The sequence below is a fragment of the Akebia trifoliata genome, chromosome 10 (genome assembly GCF_017979445.1).
Source record: "Akebia trifoliata isolate Shusen 1 chromosome 10, ASM1797944v1, whole genome shotgun sequence".
In the NCBI taxonomy this organism is placed as follows: Eukaryota; Viridiplantae; Streptophyta; class Magnoliopsida; order Ranunculales; family Lardizabalaceae; genus Akebia; species Akebia trifoliata.
Window position 1 is genome coordinate 8448092 of NC_141384.1, and position 16782 is coordinate 8464873.

At 33.7% G+C, this 16782-nt stretch overlaps 1 protein-coding gene and 1 long non-coding RNA gene across 3 annotated transcripts; both read right to left on the minus strand.

The window, feature by feature from the left end:
- Nucleotides 1-5205: 5205 nt before the first annotated feature.
- LOC147393065 (uncharacterized) lies at nt 5206-7253 on the minus strand. Of its 2 annotated transcripts, XM_086454957.1 has the most exons (6): nt 7204-7253; nt 7019-7096; nt 6708-6800; nt 6345-6428; nt 5838-5901; nt 5206-5358 (listed from the first exon to the last, which is right to left on the minus strand). In XM_086454957.1, the coding sequence occupies exons 2-6, from the start codon at nt 7037-7039 to the stop codon at nt 5318-5320; spliced, it is 303 nt and encodes a 100-aa protein (XP_086311083.1). In that variant the 5' UTR covers nt 7040-7096; nt 7204-7253; the 3' UTR covers nt 5206-5317. The 2 variants fall into 2 exon arrangements, with proteins under 2 accessions (XP_086311083.1, XP_086311082.1); XM_086454956.1 differs by lacking the exon at nt 7204-7253 and having other exon boundaries at nt 7019-7197.
- A 72-nt stretch (nt 7254-7325) lies between these two features.
- Nucleotides 7326-10035, minus strand: LOC147393066 (uncharacterized). The gene is made up of 3 exons (XR_015182200.1): nt 9648-10035; nt 7760-7896; nt 7326-7658 (listed from the first exon to the last, which is right to left on the minus strand). It is a non-coding gene; the product is annotated as an uncharacterized LOC147393066 (long non-coding RNA).
- Nucleotides 10036-16782: the final 6747 nt, after the last annotated feature.

Below are 16782 nucleotides of genomic sequence, written 5' to 3' on the forward strand. Positions count from 1 at the left end.
CAGAGAGACTTATAGATGAGATTTGGAGTGGTTTGATCGGTGGCACTGATAAGTGAGCTTCAATTATTTGGTTTTCGACTTGAGGTCTGATTTCTTCTTCGATTTGAGCTTTGAGAGATTAAAAATCCATTGACGAATTGACTTATCAATCCGAATTGGGAGATTGAGGGACGTGAGTGAGATTGAGAGATCGCCTCGAGTGTCTGGTTTGATCGAATCAAATTAAGAGGGATTTTTGAGTTGTCAATTGAAATGGAGCTTCAATTCTTAGGGATTTTTGAGTTGTCGATTGAAATGGAGAAAACTTATTCGAACTCAAAAATCGGTAAAGATGGTTGAGAAAGAAAATCAATAAAGATGGAAGAACCTTTGCTCTGAGATCTACAACTTTGATCTAATGGTTTCGTTTTCACTGAGATGGCTGAGAATGAAAATTGGTAAAGAAGGTTTAAGGTTTTTTTTTGTTTGTTTTAAAATAAATTTTGGTGGTCGTTGGGCTTGGGTTGTCGAATTTTTTTATTGGACTTATTGGGCTGACGAAAATAAGCGTGAGACTTGGGCCACCGACTTTAATGTTGTAATAGTAACGAATTTTAGCTTTTTTGAGGTAGTGTAACACAAATCCCAATGTCAAATCTCGAGTTACTAGGTGGCACCTTGAAATTTCAACATGATTTCCACTGTTTATTTTAGCATTCCATGGCACTCGAAAACCTAATAAAAATAAACATAATATCCTATATATAAATATACCAAGAAATGAACAAGTAGCGTAAGACTATATACATCTAAAATGTAAAGGTAGATTAAAGTGCGGAATAGTAACAATATTCAAGATTTACAAGAATACATTCCTACTAACATGAACCTAACACTTAACCCAAAATCTATGTATAACTTGCACGTGCTGACACTACTTTATATAACCCCAATACTTACCAGGTAGTGGACATTCTCAATCATTTTAATACATTCACAGTTTTACAAGATAACTACGATTAATTGGTACATATAGCTAGGGATGAGCAACTAAACATTTTAAAATATTCACATTACATCAATTAATAGTACTTACTATAGTATTTTATTTTTATACAATTCTAATTTACAACATTGAAGTAGTAAACATGTTTTTCATTTTATATATCAAAATAGAGCAACAGATATATAATACACAATAGTGGAGTAGTGGAATTAGAAAATTGGGATTCTACGACTGGATCACTCCCAGTCGAGACATGATGTTCCAATAATAAAGTACTAGTTCATGATTTTGTGGTTGGTCAATACATTACCATACTTGTGAGACCATTTATCCAATTCAGGCCGGCCGTTTGACATGATTATAAGCAATGAGTCTCTTTTCAATGTGTCAGAACGTTTAACTATTCTAGATTGTTAGTGATCACTGACCAATCCTCTTCGTTTATACCTATTAGGCATGCATGTGATTCCTATTAGACATCCCTATTCGTGTACGAAGTCACCTTTACATTACAACTTCACTAATAAAGATAGAGAGGAATGAACCCAGATTCCAATTGTGACTCCACTCTTATACGCATCTCATACCACATATAAGCTTGATTGTCCCTACCGTACATCTGAGGATAGTACATCACTCCGGATGATATGATGTATTATCCCTTCAAGCATTCACAAACTTTTCAACAACTCATAAAATAATTACATATATATATATATATATATATATATATATATATATATATATATATATTTTTAAATAAATGAGAAATTAACATTACAAAGTTGACAATGGATATCCAGTTTCATACCATGCAACAGTGGCCTATCGGCCTAAGATAAATAATAGAACATAAAGTAAATTGTGCCTTGCGTTATAGAAAGAAAATAAACATGTAACAACAATTAATTATCCTGGATATCTATTCACCAACCTCCATACAATTCAACAATGTAAAATACAGACATCATCCCTCGGGTGTGATTATGACATTTTATCGTTTCATCCCATTTTTCCTTTCTTTTCGGTATTTTCACTTTTCAATTTTTCATACACAACACTCAAACTTTCAAATTCATTTTGATCATTTAATCAAAGCTATCAAAATTTAGTCAGAACGGGATCCCGACAACGCGCAGAACCAAACTGTTGAAATTATGAAAAACTGGTGAAAATTTGACTAAGTGTCAAAAATATGACTTTTCAAAGTTCTTTAAATTGAAAACGGGTTTTTGAATATGAAAGTCTTTAATACAATATTCAACATCATATAATTTTTATAATTCAATACAATGTAATTCAAAAGATATTTGATTTTGAAAATCTTACGAAAATCTCAAAATTTATGTTTTGTTTTTAGAACTAAAGATTAGATTTTTATCTTTTGAGATTTGGATTTTGAAACAATTTCCATTATTTTCAAATGGGGGGTAAAACCTGAATTTCATTTAAGAACTTAAAGAAGACATTCATTTACATGTTTTTAATAAAATAAAGATGGGAAATATACATATAAGTTATGAGAAGAATAGAGTAAAAACAAAAATTCAAGTTTGCCAAAGTTTTGGTTATGTCGGCGGCGCCGACAACAACTCGCAAATTGAGCAAAAATTTTGTTTTTCGACCAAATTTTTCGGGTTTCTCATTGGTTCTTCGAATCCATTATCAATTGTTAAAATACAATAAAAACACATCAAACATGAAGGTCTTGACGTGAATTTTAAATAAAGGAAATGACATTCTACGATTTTAAAACACATAACAAGTTTTGTTAAAAATCCTTAATGCAAGTTTTCGAAATATACGGCTACTAATAACATTTGAGAGTCCCCTACCAAAGATCATGGTTGTCCGAGGTAATAAGCTAGTACAAAAGTCGAGAATTGCCAGCATAGAACTCAAGATTGGACTGACTTGGGTGCAAAACGAATGGAGGTTTGCGAAGCTCTCGATGACGGTGTTCTCCTTCATTCTAAAATAAGGAATAATCCTTCCTCTAACTAAATGAAACTACGAGTGGGATGCATCAAAATCCACTCTCTGATTTTTGATGAGAGATGGTGGAAAAGAAAGAAAAATAAAGATCGAAGGTGGTGATATTGTAGAGCATGTTGATGTCAACGACTTTTTCTTCTTTGTCTATGATCAACTCAGATTCGTTCGCGATGGATCTTGATAAGAAGATGATGGAAACCTTTGGATTAGAGTTGGCTGGGAGTTGGGTTTTGTTTGAAGAACAGAAAGTGAAATAAAAGAAAATGAAATTTCTTTTATATGAAGGTTGGAGGGGCATACTTGGTATTTCTAATTTGTTTCTATCGTTGACGGTATTTTGACTTTTCAAATTCGAAAATCGACGAATGAATACACCATTCTTAATAATTTTTCGTTGTAGACCTAATGGTGCGATAAAATTTTATTAATTCTCACTTTAACAAAAATTTACCATTTTAGGTCCCATCTAACACGAAATTCGAAGATTTTATAATTTTTTCACCCGAACTTGAATTCGAGTGTGCTTACAAGCAAAAATATGTTTTTTGATATTTTCAAATCCAATGACGGGGTCAGTTTTTGCTTAAAATGAACAAAATCAAATCCGAGTGTTTTACCCTAAATCCTTCTTTTAGAATTTTTTCAAAATTTCACATTTTGATTTTCTCTAGATATGAGTTAAAAACTTGGGGTATTACACCTATTGAGAGTTTGGTTGACAATTAATGTATATTTGCAGCAACTCTAATCATTTTGTTCTATCTTGTGAATACTTTTTCTATCTCTAGATCCTAAATTTGTATTAATACAAGTCCTTCAGAGTTTGATTATAGTAGAAAATGCTAAATATTAAAACTTTCCTGAACTAAAAGGTTTTATCTAATGTTTTGAAATTTCATGATTTTTTATATTTACATATAAACCATTATTTAATTCTATAGAAAGTATTGCTTTTGTTCACTTTATTTCCTTTCTTGCATGGATACATAGATGACGCCCTTTTCAGCCTTTTCCATTTTGTTGATCAAATAAAGAAGTATTTGTTCTTCTTCAAAATTTCACCATAGCTATTGAAAGTTTATTTGACAATGAATATTACTAGTGACTCCTTTCATTTTGTTTGATCTTGTGAACAATTTTCCATCCTTATACCCTTAGATTTGTATTAATACAAGTCATTCAGATTTTGGCTACAAAGGTGAATTCGAAATACCTATTGAGGATTTATTTTCATTTAATACATATTTACCATATGTGAATGGTTTCAAAAGTCACAAAATCTTATTTACTTGGGTTGTGATTTTATAACAAAATCACTCTGATATTTGTTCATATTTTTATGGTGTGGTAATATTGTGATTGATAAAATTTCATTAAAAAAAGGAAGTCAAGAAGGCCTACATATATCCAGAAAAAACTAAGCCTTACCATAACCTAAATGCATCAAGTCCCATTTAAGTACAAAAAAAAAACCTTTTAAATTCATCATATGTCTCTCACTAAAGATACTCACTTGACCTTCTTGAAGTGATTGGTCCTTTTCTTTATAAATCAGAAATTCTTTTGCTCTTATCGTTCCAAGTTCCCCAACTAGTCCTTTCATTTTTTTTTTTCTTATGAATACTTTTTTCATCCCTAGATCCTAGATTTGCATTAATACTAGAAATTCTAGGTTGGTTACAGAGGAAAATGCTAAATGCCTAAAACTTTCTTAAAAAGATTATGCCTCATATGTTCTGAAATTACTTAGTGTTAGTGTTCCTAAACCATTATTTAATTCTTCTTAGTGTATACTTTTGGTTCCCTTTATTTTATAATGATAACTTATTTTATGATGATCTTTTGTTTGATCTTCCTATTCTTATGGCTGATTTATCTCCCATTCACTACGTCATAATGCGCCAAAAACGACTGCCCTACAGTCGGAAAACGAGTCGTTTTAAAAGGAGTGGTTTTTTAAAAACGACTGTCCAAGGCAGCCGGAAAAAAACGACTGTCCAAGACAGTCGGAAAAAACGACTCTAAAATAAAGATATAGCGACGGTCAATGACCGTCGCTATAGGGTATTTTGTTTTTAAAAAAAAATTTATTTTATACCTGACCCCCTCATATGTTGCTAAATGTTGGAGATACCCCTATGTTTTGACATTGATGACCTACACCCCAACTAATAACATGAAAAGACCCAAATGCCCCTCATATTCAACTTTCATAAATCTAACTATTTTCAGCCACCTACCATAAATTATTTATTTTTAGAAAGTAAAATCAAACGATTAACAACCACAACCTTTTGTATATAACGTCCTAGCGGGTGCTACCACAACATACAGCCACTAGCTTCCATAATGGCTGCCCCACAACATTGAACAACGTTGCCCGATTCCCTGATCCCTTGAAAGGAGTTTTACCAAACAAAAGTTCATATAGAAAGATGCCGAAAGTCCACCAATCCACAGCACTCCCATGGCCATCACCTTCAATTATCTCGGGTGCCAAGTATTCATGGGTCCCAACAAATGACATTGACCGAGCCCCAGTTGGCTTCGCAATGAGCTCAGGCAATGGACTGACTTGGTTTCCAATCTCATTTTTGGGTTTTCGATCTTTCTTGGATTTGCTGGAGAAGAGACGGGGCGAGAGGCATGTTGTGGGGGCTACACAGGATGGCTGGATACAAGATGGCTCAATGCAAGCTGGTTGAACACAATAAACAGGGTTCTTCCGGAAGGGTTCAGACTCAAGGGAAGAAGATTGGACAATAGTTGGGTTGACACTGCATCGGAGGGAGAGGTCAAAGTTGGATAGCATTATGTGTCCATCTTCCCTAACGAGAACATTTTCTGGTTTGACGTCGCGATAGACAATCCCAAGCATGTGAAGGTACTCCAAAGAAAGGAGGACCTCTGCTACATAAAACCTGCATGTTGGGAACAGTTGCACGTCAAACAACGACAAATGTTTCATAAAATAATTTATGGTGAATCTGTTACAGAGCTTAGCATGCTCAGCTGCTAGCTTGCATAGATGAGTGGCAAGGCATTAATGGTGGTTTATGCTCAGTTTCTATCTTGCATAGAAGAGGCTTCATGTATGCAATCTAAATTCAAGGTTACTCCTGTGTGAAACCATCTAAATTCTTCATATCTTAGATTATACAAATGCCAACTTCCATCTATAACAATATTTTCTATTCTTTTAGTACCACAGTGATTCATTATCAATGATAGTTCTCTCAACCTTAAAAAACAAGCTCTTTATTAACTTTAATATTGGAGCCTACATGTCGTAAGATTTAGATTCAATTGATAGCATTTCTCCTTCCACCAAAATAAATAAGAACGTAAGAGAGTTCACTGGTACCTGAAAGTAGTTAATCATAGTCTGGGAGTGGTCACCAAGCTTCCCTCCATATATAACTCTACCCCCTCGTTTCATAAGAAGTAGCTGCATCGAAACCACAGAGATAATTTAAAATAAATTATAATATGGTTGCATATATGAAATTAAACTAAATGATAAGGACTCTATCGATACTCGACACTGGGTTTCTTTCCAGGTGGGAACCAAAACTCAACATCATCCACAAACTATCATGAACAGAAAGAAAGTTAGAAACCAGTTTCTAACTGACACTACAGTCTACAGTAGTAGTAGTTCTTGAAAAACAAACAAATGTGTTTTCGGTTTGAGTATTTGTTTAAATGAGGTTAGGGTTACACTTACTCCCAAGATGGGGCTCTCATATTCCACTCGTACGTAATCATCTTTCTGCTCCATTATTCGTGGGGTAAACTTGTCTGGTTTTGTTGATCTTATCTGCAAAATTGGATTTAGCTGAGTACATGTTTTGAAATACCAACAAGTTTATAGAAGAGAAGTTTTAGTGCCACATCAACTCTTTCTTATAACACTCAAATTATTAGGAGGGTGTAGAGGAAGTAATAGTTTGTGTACCAATAAAAGCTTTCATATAGAACCAAGTAATACTTGTTTTTCATGTCAAACTTAAAGAAGTCTCAGTTAAATTTCATTACCACTTGAATAAGTTCGGCCATTGCTTCATCTCTACTCACAGGTTTTTTTTCCCTCGACCATCTTCAGGATTATAGTTCCTACAAAACAAAAACAAAAACAAAATATGATGTAAAATCAATCTTGTATTTGATCAGATGATCTCAACCGTTCAATCAATGAAGGGAAAGGGAGGGAGCTTAGTTACCATGGTGGGGCATAGTGAGTGAGATCAGTGATCTCCTCTGAAGTTGAGATTGGAAAGCTAATGCCCCTTGATAGGCTGATCTTTACTGCAGTAATCTCTTAGACTCTCCAAAATTAAGATGCCAAATTCTTAATTTCAACAAAACATTTCTCGAGCTTAGAGAAGTCGGAATGAATTAGAACTTCTTTCCGAGGATGGTTGGACTGTCCCAACACAGAATCATGTGGGCTGCACAAACAAACACATACTGAAGAAGCATAAATAAACATCTTTGACCACTGTAGTATACATTTTCATCAATTGGAAGTGTTGGGAGTAAGGAGCCAAACTATTTGATGAAAGCGAAATCTGCATCCTCAAGAACAATTCAAGCATCTTTACCTCCCAACTCCATTTGAAGAGGGATCATACCTGCCTTCTTTGAAATTGCAATTCCAGTGTCTCCACCAGTGAAGCTATACCAAGAAAGGAAATTTGTGAGGCAACAGAAGGCTCTTAGATAAGAGGGAAAGAGGCTCAAGAAGAATTGTAGACATGAAGACGAGTCAGAGATTACCTTATGCAGTTCACCCCAGGGTGCATTGTGAGGAAATCTCCAATTTCAGAACCCTTTCCAGTAACACAGCTGATAAGGCCTTTGGGAAAACCGACCAAGTGAAAGCAATGCACCATATGAAGGGCAGCTACGGCACCCTGCAAGGAATAAAAGTGAGCTGATGAGATTAACCTCCTCCACGTTATCATCAAAGCCTTATCCCAAGTATCCATGCTCGGCAGAAAATCATGTTCTTCCTTTCTATTGTATCTAAAGTGAGTTATTACAAGATAATATATTACCCAAACTTACTGAAATGGAAGTTGATATCCATCTCCTGTTGATTACCTATAATTGATATAGTCGATATTTTTTCAAGAAAAAAAAAATCTGATCTTGTCAAGCTGATGCATTCTTTCCTCCTTTCTTCATACATGACAGAAATAAAGGTAGGACGACAAGGACTGCGGATAATGCCTAAAGCTCAACTAGAAGAAGGAATTAGAATAAAACAACAATCCAATTTAATTCAAAACAATTAAACCAATGAACACTTTCTAAATCTTATCATTAGTAAAGTAGCATGAGAAGTTTGGTACAAGCATGTGAGAGGATAAATTAGTCAAACAGGTGGCCAAACCAGTGGAATAGGGGATACTATGGATACAGCCAAGGTTATGAAGGCTATGGATATGCTCCTCCTCCTCAAGATCCTAACGATTCCCTTTTTGCTTGATCAAATTCCATTCCGAATGCAGGGATAGATTAATGAAATAATGTCTTTCTTCATCCACATAGGTTAGATTGGAAACCTGATCTCACCATTGAATCTTATTTTAATGAAATATGCCTCATTATACACATCCATGTGAACAAACAATTACTTCCATATCAATGGCCCAACTATCTCCTAAGTGCTACAACCCATGGCTGATGTCGATTACATTTTTCACACTACACGTGACCAATAATGGATCGGGAACCAATACTAGGAAGACACCATTTGGATTCACCATAAAAAAAGACTCAAATGAGTCCTTATCCCACGTCAAACAATGAGTAGATTTTCCTTCCAGCTAACTAACTCTTGAAGCTTTGGTGCAAAAGGTCACCTTGTCCTACTATGACATAATGAGGTAGCTCACATAAAACTGTTGAGAAATCCAAAAATGATTCCTCATCTCATAGTAGGTGGTGGTGTCGCACCAAATAAACTTTTAACGAGGCATGGGATGACAAACATAGATCTAATGAACACGATCATTTCTTGGTTCAGGGTCACTTGCTCCGTAATTTTTCAAACCATTTCTTGATCCATCATCTGGATACACATTATATAAGTCCTAATGAACACGATCACATCTACAACAATATATGGAGATATTCTATTCTATATGAATCAAAACACCAAAAAACTTAAAATCCTCAACAGAAAACTTATTAAAATAAATCAATGGATCACAGATTTCACACTCAAAGTACTGGAAGAACAATCAAACAAAGAAGAATTATAACAAAACAAGTTAGAATGATTATAACAAAGATATACATCAAATTGTAAGCAGAGAACACATATTAACAAAATCAAAAGTACTCAAAAAGGTCCAAACACTACTAATCAAAGAGATCCAAAAAGAAATCAAAATTAAACAATAGAAAAACACTACTAATCAGAGAGATCCAAAAAGAAATCGACTCAAACAATACAAGTTATTGCATTGCATCTATTGATAATACAAGTTTGCTAAAGATGTTTTCCTCTGTTGAAATTTGTTACTCTCTTTTCAAAACATTTTTCCATTCCACGATCTATACATTTGAGTTGTTTTTCTATTTATGTTTATCTATACATTTGAAACCCTAAATTAATTATGGAAAATATAAGATTCAATAAAAAATGTTAACATACCTGAAGATTCGATCACAAACGAAGCAAAGGGAGGCAGATCGAACAAAGCCCTAAAACTTTCGATCAAACGCCGATCGATTCTGCCCTAAAACTTGTAAATCGAATCTGATTGCGTCTTCAAAATCACAGATTCTTTGAGGAAGAGATCGAGCGAAGATCTTTCGATCAAACTCCGATCGATTTGTTTCTAAAAAAAAAAAAAAAGAGCGAGAGCGAGAGCGAGAAGAACGAAGGAATCGAGAGAGAGCGAAAAGAGCGACGGTATAAAAAGAGAAGATCAGTCGAGTGAGAGTGAGAGTGAGAGTGTGTGAATGAGAGGAGAGAAGAACTTCGACAGTGGCGAAGACGAGTTCTATAAACAAAAGGTTCTGAATTTTTTTTTTTTTTTGAGTGGCTATTGGCACCCCAACATTTACTTATTTCCATTAGTGCGTTGAAACGACGGTTCAACGACTGCTTAAAACTGTCGTAATTAACGACTGCCTTTAGCAATCGTTTTTAGCGCAGTTTTGACGTCGCAAAAACAGCAATATGACGTAGTGATTGTTCTATTTCCACTCACTTATGTTCATAGAAAGCAATTAACAATTTTAGATCCCCATCCTCCTTTAGATGCAAGCACCTTACCATTGTCTTCACAATCTGTAGATCAGGTATCTACTACTTCTTCTGATTTTGATTTTTCTATTACACAAAGGAAAGGCACTCATCATTGTATTAAGCACCCCATTTCTAAGTTTGTTTCTTCATCTCATCTATCTATTTCGTATTGTGATTTCGTTTCTACTCTATTTTCTATGTCTATTCCTATTAGTGAAAATGATGTTTTGTCTTATTTAGGTTGGAGATAAGCTATGGAGGTTGAGATGGATTCTCTTCATCACAATAGTACTTGAGAGTTAGTGTACTTACCTGGTGGTATATGCATTGATGGTTGTCGTTGGGTATATGTGATGAAGTATTTGCCTTATGGGTGTGTTGAGTGGTTGAAGGCCTGTCATGTGGCCAAAGGCTATACTCGAACTTATGGTGTGGACTACTTAAATTTTTTTTCTCCTATGGCAAAAAAGACTTATGTTTGTATTGTCATTTCCCTTGTTGTCCACTTTCTGTGGCCCTTATGTTAGCTGAATTTTAAGAATGCATTTTTGAATGATGATTTGGAGGAGGATGTGTACATGGAGCAACCTCCTGCTTTTGTTGATCAGAGGGGACTGACATGGTGTGTAAGTTGAAAAATGCCATTTATGGTCTAAAACAGTCCCCATGAGCTTGGTTTGGGAGATTCACTGTGGTAGTAGTTCAATTTGGGTTGAAACAGTGTTAGACAGATCATTCTGTGTTTGTTCGCTTCAGTTCTTTAGGGGCTATCATTCTAGTACTTTACATTGATGATATAGTCATCACAGGTGATGACACTAATGGAATAAAGGAGATGAAAGCCTTTCTTTAGACATAGTTTCAAATAAAAGATCTTAGCAAGTTGTGTTATTTCTTTGGGATGGAAGTTGTGAGATCCAAGAATGGTATTAATCCAGCTCAAAGAAAGTATGATCTTGATTTGCTTGATGAGACATGTATGTTGGGAAGTAAACCTATGGATACCCTAATGGATCCTAATTCAAAGTTGATAGTACATAGTGGAGAGTTGTTTCACTGTGTCAAAACAGTAAAATTTCAGTGTCGCTATAGTGCTAAATTAGGTGGCCCTAACCCGTGATTTATATTTCGTGGATCCAAAGCCCACGCTTAGGCCCATAAAACAATTCGACTGACTTAGCCCACCAAATTTTTTTCCATCGTCTTAATGGACACTACCTCTCTCATTCTGTTTTCCATCTATTCTCTCTATAAGTCTCTCCTCTCTCCTCTCTTTGTAAGTCTTTGTTGATCTATCAATCTCTCTTCTCTCTGTAAGTTTCTATTAATCTCTTGATCTCTCCTTTCTTTGTATTTGATCTCTCTCTCACCTATTCGATCGATAGAATAATAAAATTGTTGATCGTCTTCTTCGACTTTAGTTTAAATCGAAGAACTTAAGCTCAAATCCTCTCGATTTCTCCTCTCTCTGTATTTGATATCTCTCCCACCTATTCGATTGATCAATTAATAAAATTATTGACCGTTTTCTTCGACCTAAGCTCAAATCGAAGAACTTAAGCTCAAATCCTCTTGATCTCATCGTCATCTGCACCTTCCAAGAACTGAAGCTCAAATCAAATAACTTGAGCTGAAATCCATGATCTTATCTTCTCAACCAACTATTTTTGAAGCTCAAATTGAGATAACCATTTGATTGGTTTAGTTCCATAAATATTGTTTCATATTTCTTTTCCTTATTCACTGTTCATCAATTTTCCCTTGTTTACCGTTCATCAATTTTCCCTTGTTTTTAGGGCTTTTTTTTACAGTTTGATTGATTTGGTTTAATTTTTTCTTAACATTTGTTGTAGAAATTATTAAATTCTCACCATTTTACATGATTAGTCTGTCATCTAGCTTTTCTTGAATTTTGATTTTAATTTTCTTACTTTTGATGTCATCCGTTGTTGAAAATTGTGACTCTAATTGTGAGTTTGAATGCGTTCTTAGTGGAAATGGGTGATGACTATTTCTTTTAATCCTTTTTGCAACTTTGAGATTTAATTATAACTTATTTTCTTAATGCGTGTAGAAATGCTTTTGAGATGCAAGTGGAACTTAATGGGTTTTGAATTTTAGTTTGTGTGGATGAAAATTTATTAATGGCTTGGGTTTGGGTTTGGGTTGTGCTAATGGACTATGGTTGTTCAGTGACTCGGTCACCATTTGCTATTGTCACACTATGACTTTTTAGTCTTTGTTTTTCATGCTAAAGTGTATCAAGTTGTCATGATCATATATGGTTGAAGAGCAATTATGTTGAATATAATTGCTTAATTTCATCTCTAAGGCATTCTCAAAGTTTTTGTATATTTCACATGCAAGGGGTATGCCCCTGTAATTAGTTGTACAGATTTTATTTTTTATCAATATATCTCTTAGCTTGCTTAGAAAAAAGAAACACCTCCAAGAGTCTGTGCAATGGCTTTCTGGTGTAGATTTCTTTTTTAATTGGTAGAAAAAAAAAATGTATTGCTAAAAGGCCAAAAGATTAGAGTAGAAGGAGAGAGAGATCAAGTGAGAGGGATCCTTAAAAAGTCCTAAGATAGTGAGAAGAACAATTGCTAATTGGGTTTCCCATATAATCACAAAATCAAAAATGTGAACCATTGAATTTGTACTAGATCAAAATCCACTTATATAAGGCCTTGTTTCTTTAGGGCAGCCATTTTAAGATTACTTGGTTTTATGTCATAGAGTATTAGCTTATTATTGAATGAATGAAACAATCACGAGGATGTTGAAATGGAAAGACTAATGAGGAAAAAAAATGATATGTCAATATTTGAGGTCTGTGAGACTTGCTGGTGTAAAAAGGATGGAGAATTAGTTAACCACTTGTTCATTTATTGTACAATGCCCTGTGAGGTGTGGAATTATATTTTGGTTGTGGACTGTAGTATCTTGGCACCTTTGGAAGGAGAGGAGTCGTTATATGTTGAGGCTAAGGAATTTTCATTGCACGATATTTCTGTCTCTATTCTGGATTTTGTTTTCTTGTGGCTTAAAGCTTAAAAGAATTGAAAGCTATCATCTTGGAGGATTTTTTTGGGAGATTGGAGTTGGTATGTAGATTAGATCCAATGTAATCCATGGTCAATCACCTCTTTATATTTGTCGGTCATCTCAACTACTTTATTTATATATTGCATTTACTTATAAAAAAAGTGGTGATACTACATACTTGACTTCAAATCTAGCCTTCATAACTTGTCAAGAAAAGGTCAGCATTTGATCTAAGAGTATCCTCAATTGGGGAAGCAATATAGAAGGAAGTGAAGACTAATTTGGACAAAGTTATGACCTTGGATAGAGAGTAGAATGTAGAACATATTCGCAACATATTTTTTATACAATATGTAAGTTAATTATATCCTCGGTCTATAAGCAATGATTTGGATACACATTGTGATCCCTCTTTACACATGTACAAGGTTTGTATAGGTAAATTCAGTATATGTTTGTCTATAAGACATGGTTTTGGTCAGCATATTCTTGGTCTATAAGGAATGGTTTTGGTCCACATTGTGGTCTCTCTTAAACCATATATATGAAGTGTGTAAATAAATCTATTGTATTTTTAATAAGGAATGGTTTTGATGCACTTTGAGATCTTTCTTAAAACACATATACGAGGTTTATATAAGTAAATTCATTATATGCTTTGTCAATATAAGAAATGGTTTTGGTCTTCATTGTGACCCCTCTTAAAACATGTGTGTACGAGTTCAACATATTCTTAGTCTAAAAGAAATGGTTTTGGTCCCCCTTGTGGTCCCTCTTAAACTATATATATGATGGATTTGTATAGGTAAATTTACATGTGTTGTCTACAAAGATGGTTTTGGTTCACATTGTGATCCCTCTTAAACCATGTGCATGCGCGCATGCACAACTAAGTAAGTATTAGCATATATCTTTATCGCTTAAGGTCCAATCTTTTTTATTTTCAGCTTATTTTGTGAATATTGGTATTGGTAGATATACAATCTTTGAATCTCCTTCAAATCGTTTATTTCATTGATGCATGTCGATTGTAAGCTTGTAATTTTGATTGCTAGTGAGCCTTGTTATATATTGTTAATTTTGCTGTTAATGAGTAGAGGCATTGAGTCCATGACATGCTTGGGCTATGACTTCCTTCTTTATTGATCAACCAAATTCTTGTAGGCAAATTTCACTTTGGAAATCACTGTATTCCTTGGATTGGACATTTTATAACGAGCTTTGTTACTTATACCTAATTTTTATTTACAACCTCAGTCTGTAGGCTATAAAGTTGTGAATGATATGGTGATCATTGTCATCATCCACACTTTTATCCCTAATATTGGTGTTTATCACTTATCATATAATCTTCAATCAACTTTTTCTTTTATATATATATATATATATTTCTTTTTAATCACTTTCGTCTATGTCATTTTCGATTTTCCTCATTCCCTTTTTGAGTTCTTAAACTTGCCTCAAAATGCTTATTCTATTGGTACTGTTATAAATCTTTACACATGCATGAACCATCTCAAATGACTTTTATTTTCATATTAATTGGAGCTAGTCCTAGATTTCTTCCAACATCTACTCATCTTCAATTTGATCTTTTATTGTTAAGAAAATTGATTCTAACCTTAATTAACTTGAAAATATTAATTCATACTAGAAACCTACTAAATATATTTTCTTACCTCGATCATAATATTGATCTCTATATATCAAAAACTTGCTATTTTTTATGAGATACAATATGTTTCGATGTTTCTCATTTATTGTATTACTTTGAGTTATATGCTTTATCAACCTCTACTCAAACTCATGGGGGATCATGGTCTCTGTGATGAGATTATAATAACAATTTGTTGTGCCTTGTAGAATTATGTTGCAAATAAATACTCTTTATGGTTGTATGCTTGTTTACCAAAATTATCAGTATGATATATAGTTTGATCACAGATCCATCACAAAATCTGCAAGTGCAGAGTTTTTTTTTATGTGTTTTTCTAATCCAAAATCTGACCTATATGGCCAATCTGTTTAGCCTAATTTACAGCACCCATCATTCTTAATATCAGATCTCTTCCAGTGTATTTTTAGCATAGCTATTAGCCTTCTAAACGATACGTGGTGAACCAAACATTTCCAGAAGGTTCTATCACAGAATGTTATCTCATGGAAGAAACAATGATGTATACTATGCATTACATACCCGATGATTTACGCTGAATAGGAAGTCATCAACAATGCCAATATATGATTGTAAATAATGATTGTGAACCTACCCACCCTATTGATAAGAATGAGAAACACTATGTTCTGAATAATGTGGAGTACGAACAAGTTCACAAATGGGTACTTCGTCAGTCTATTGAGAATTCTCAATGGAAAAAGTATACAACAACAATTCAAATTTACTTTAATATCATATGAATTTAAATCTCATTAATTCATACTACATTCTATAAGAAATATAAAGAATACCTTCAAAGTCTAGCGTCAAGGGCTAATACTCGAAAGGCCAATTCACAAACAGAAAAGGAAATATCATACGCTCATTGGTTTAGAGAACAACTACATGGCGATTTTAGCCCCTCAATCACAAAAAGACTTGTTCTCGGTCCAAATGCTTCTGCAATTTCATATAACACATATGTAGTAAATTAATATGTTTTCTATACAGCGAAATATGAAATGAATTTATCAACACAAAACTCTAGGGTGTCAATGAAAGCTATAACTAGTTTCTGGGCAAATGCTAGAGATACAAATTATGTAGATGAAGAAGTTACCTATTATTGTATTGTAAAGAAAATACTTGAGTTGGACTACCAGGATTTCAAAGTGACAGTATTTTATTGTGATTGGGTGTGTATAGAATATTTCAAATAGATATATGATTGATCGAGACTCAAATTTACAATGTGTTAACCTAGAGAGATTGATAAGAAATATAAAAGTGGACGATAAACCATTTATTCTTGCCCTACAAGCAACTCAAGTTATTTATTATAAGGATAAAAGTGGGCTTACGGAAGCTTGGCATGTGGTTTTAGAAGCTTCGAAGAGATTGAACAAAGATGCAGACGCTTTTGAAGATCCTCTAGCATTTGTGACAAGTAACGTGGACAATTTATCATCTATTCTTAAAGAAGATATCATTAAAAATGATGATGAAAACTAACAATATTGGTATGTTATGTATATATTTATGAAATGTAGTATGTTATAATAATAATAATGATATACTTGTGTTTTTTTCAAATGCAAATTCATTATTGATATTGTGTAATATTTCTGCTTTGGTTGCTATTTAATTCACTATTTAATTTATTGCTTTCATTTTTAATCTTATTACTTTTAAATATATATACTACTTTTTTAATGTTATTTCATATTGCATTATGTCGTCGATAGAGGATTCTAATAGCTTGGCACTTTCGATTCATACATGAGATAGTCATCAAAGCTTGTTGACATTGGATCTACATTAGTCATCTTA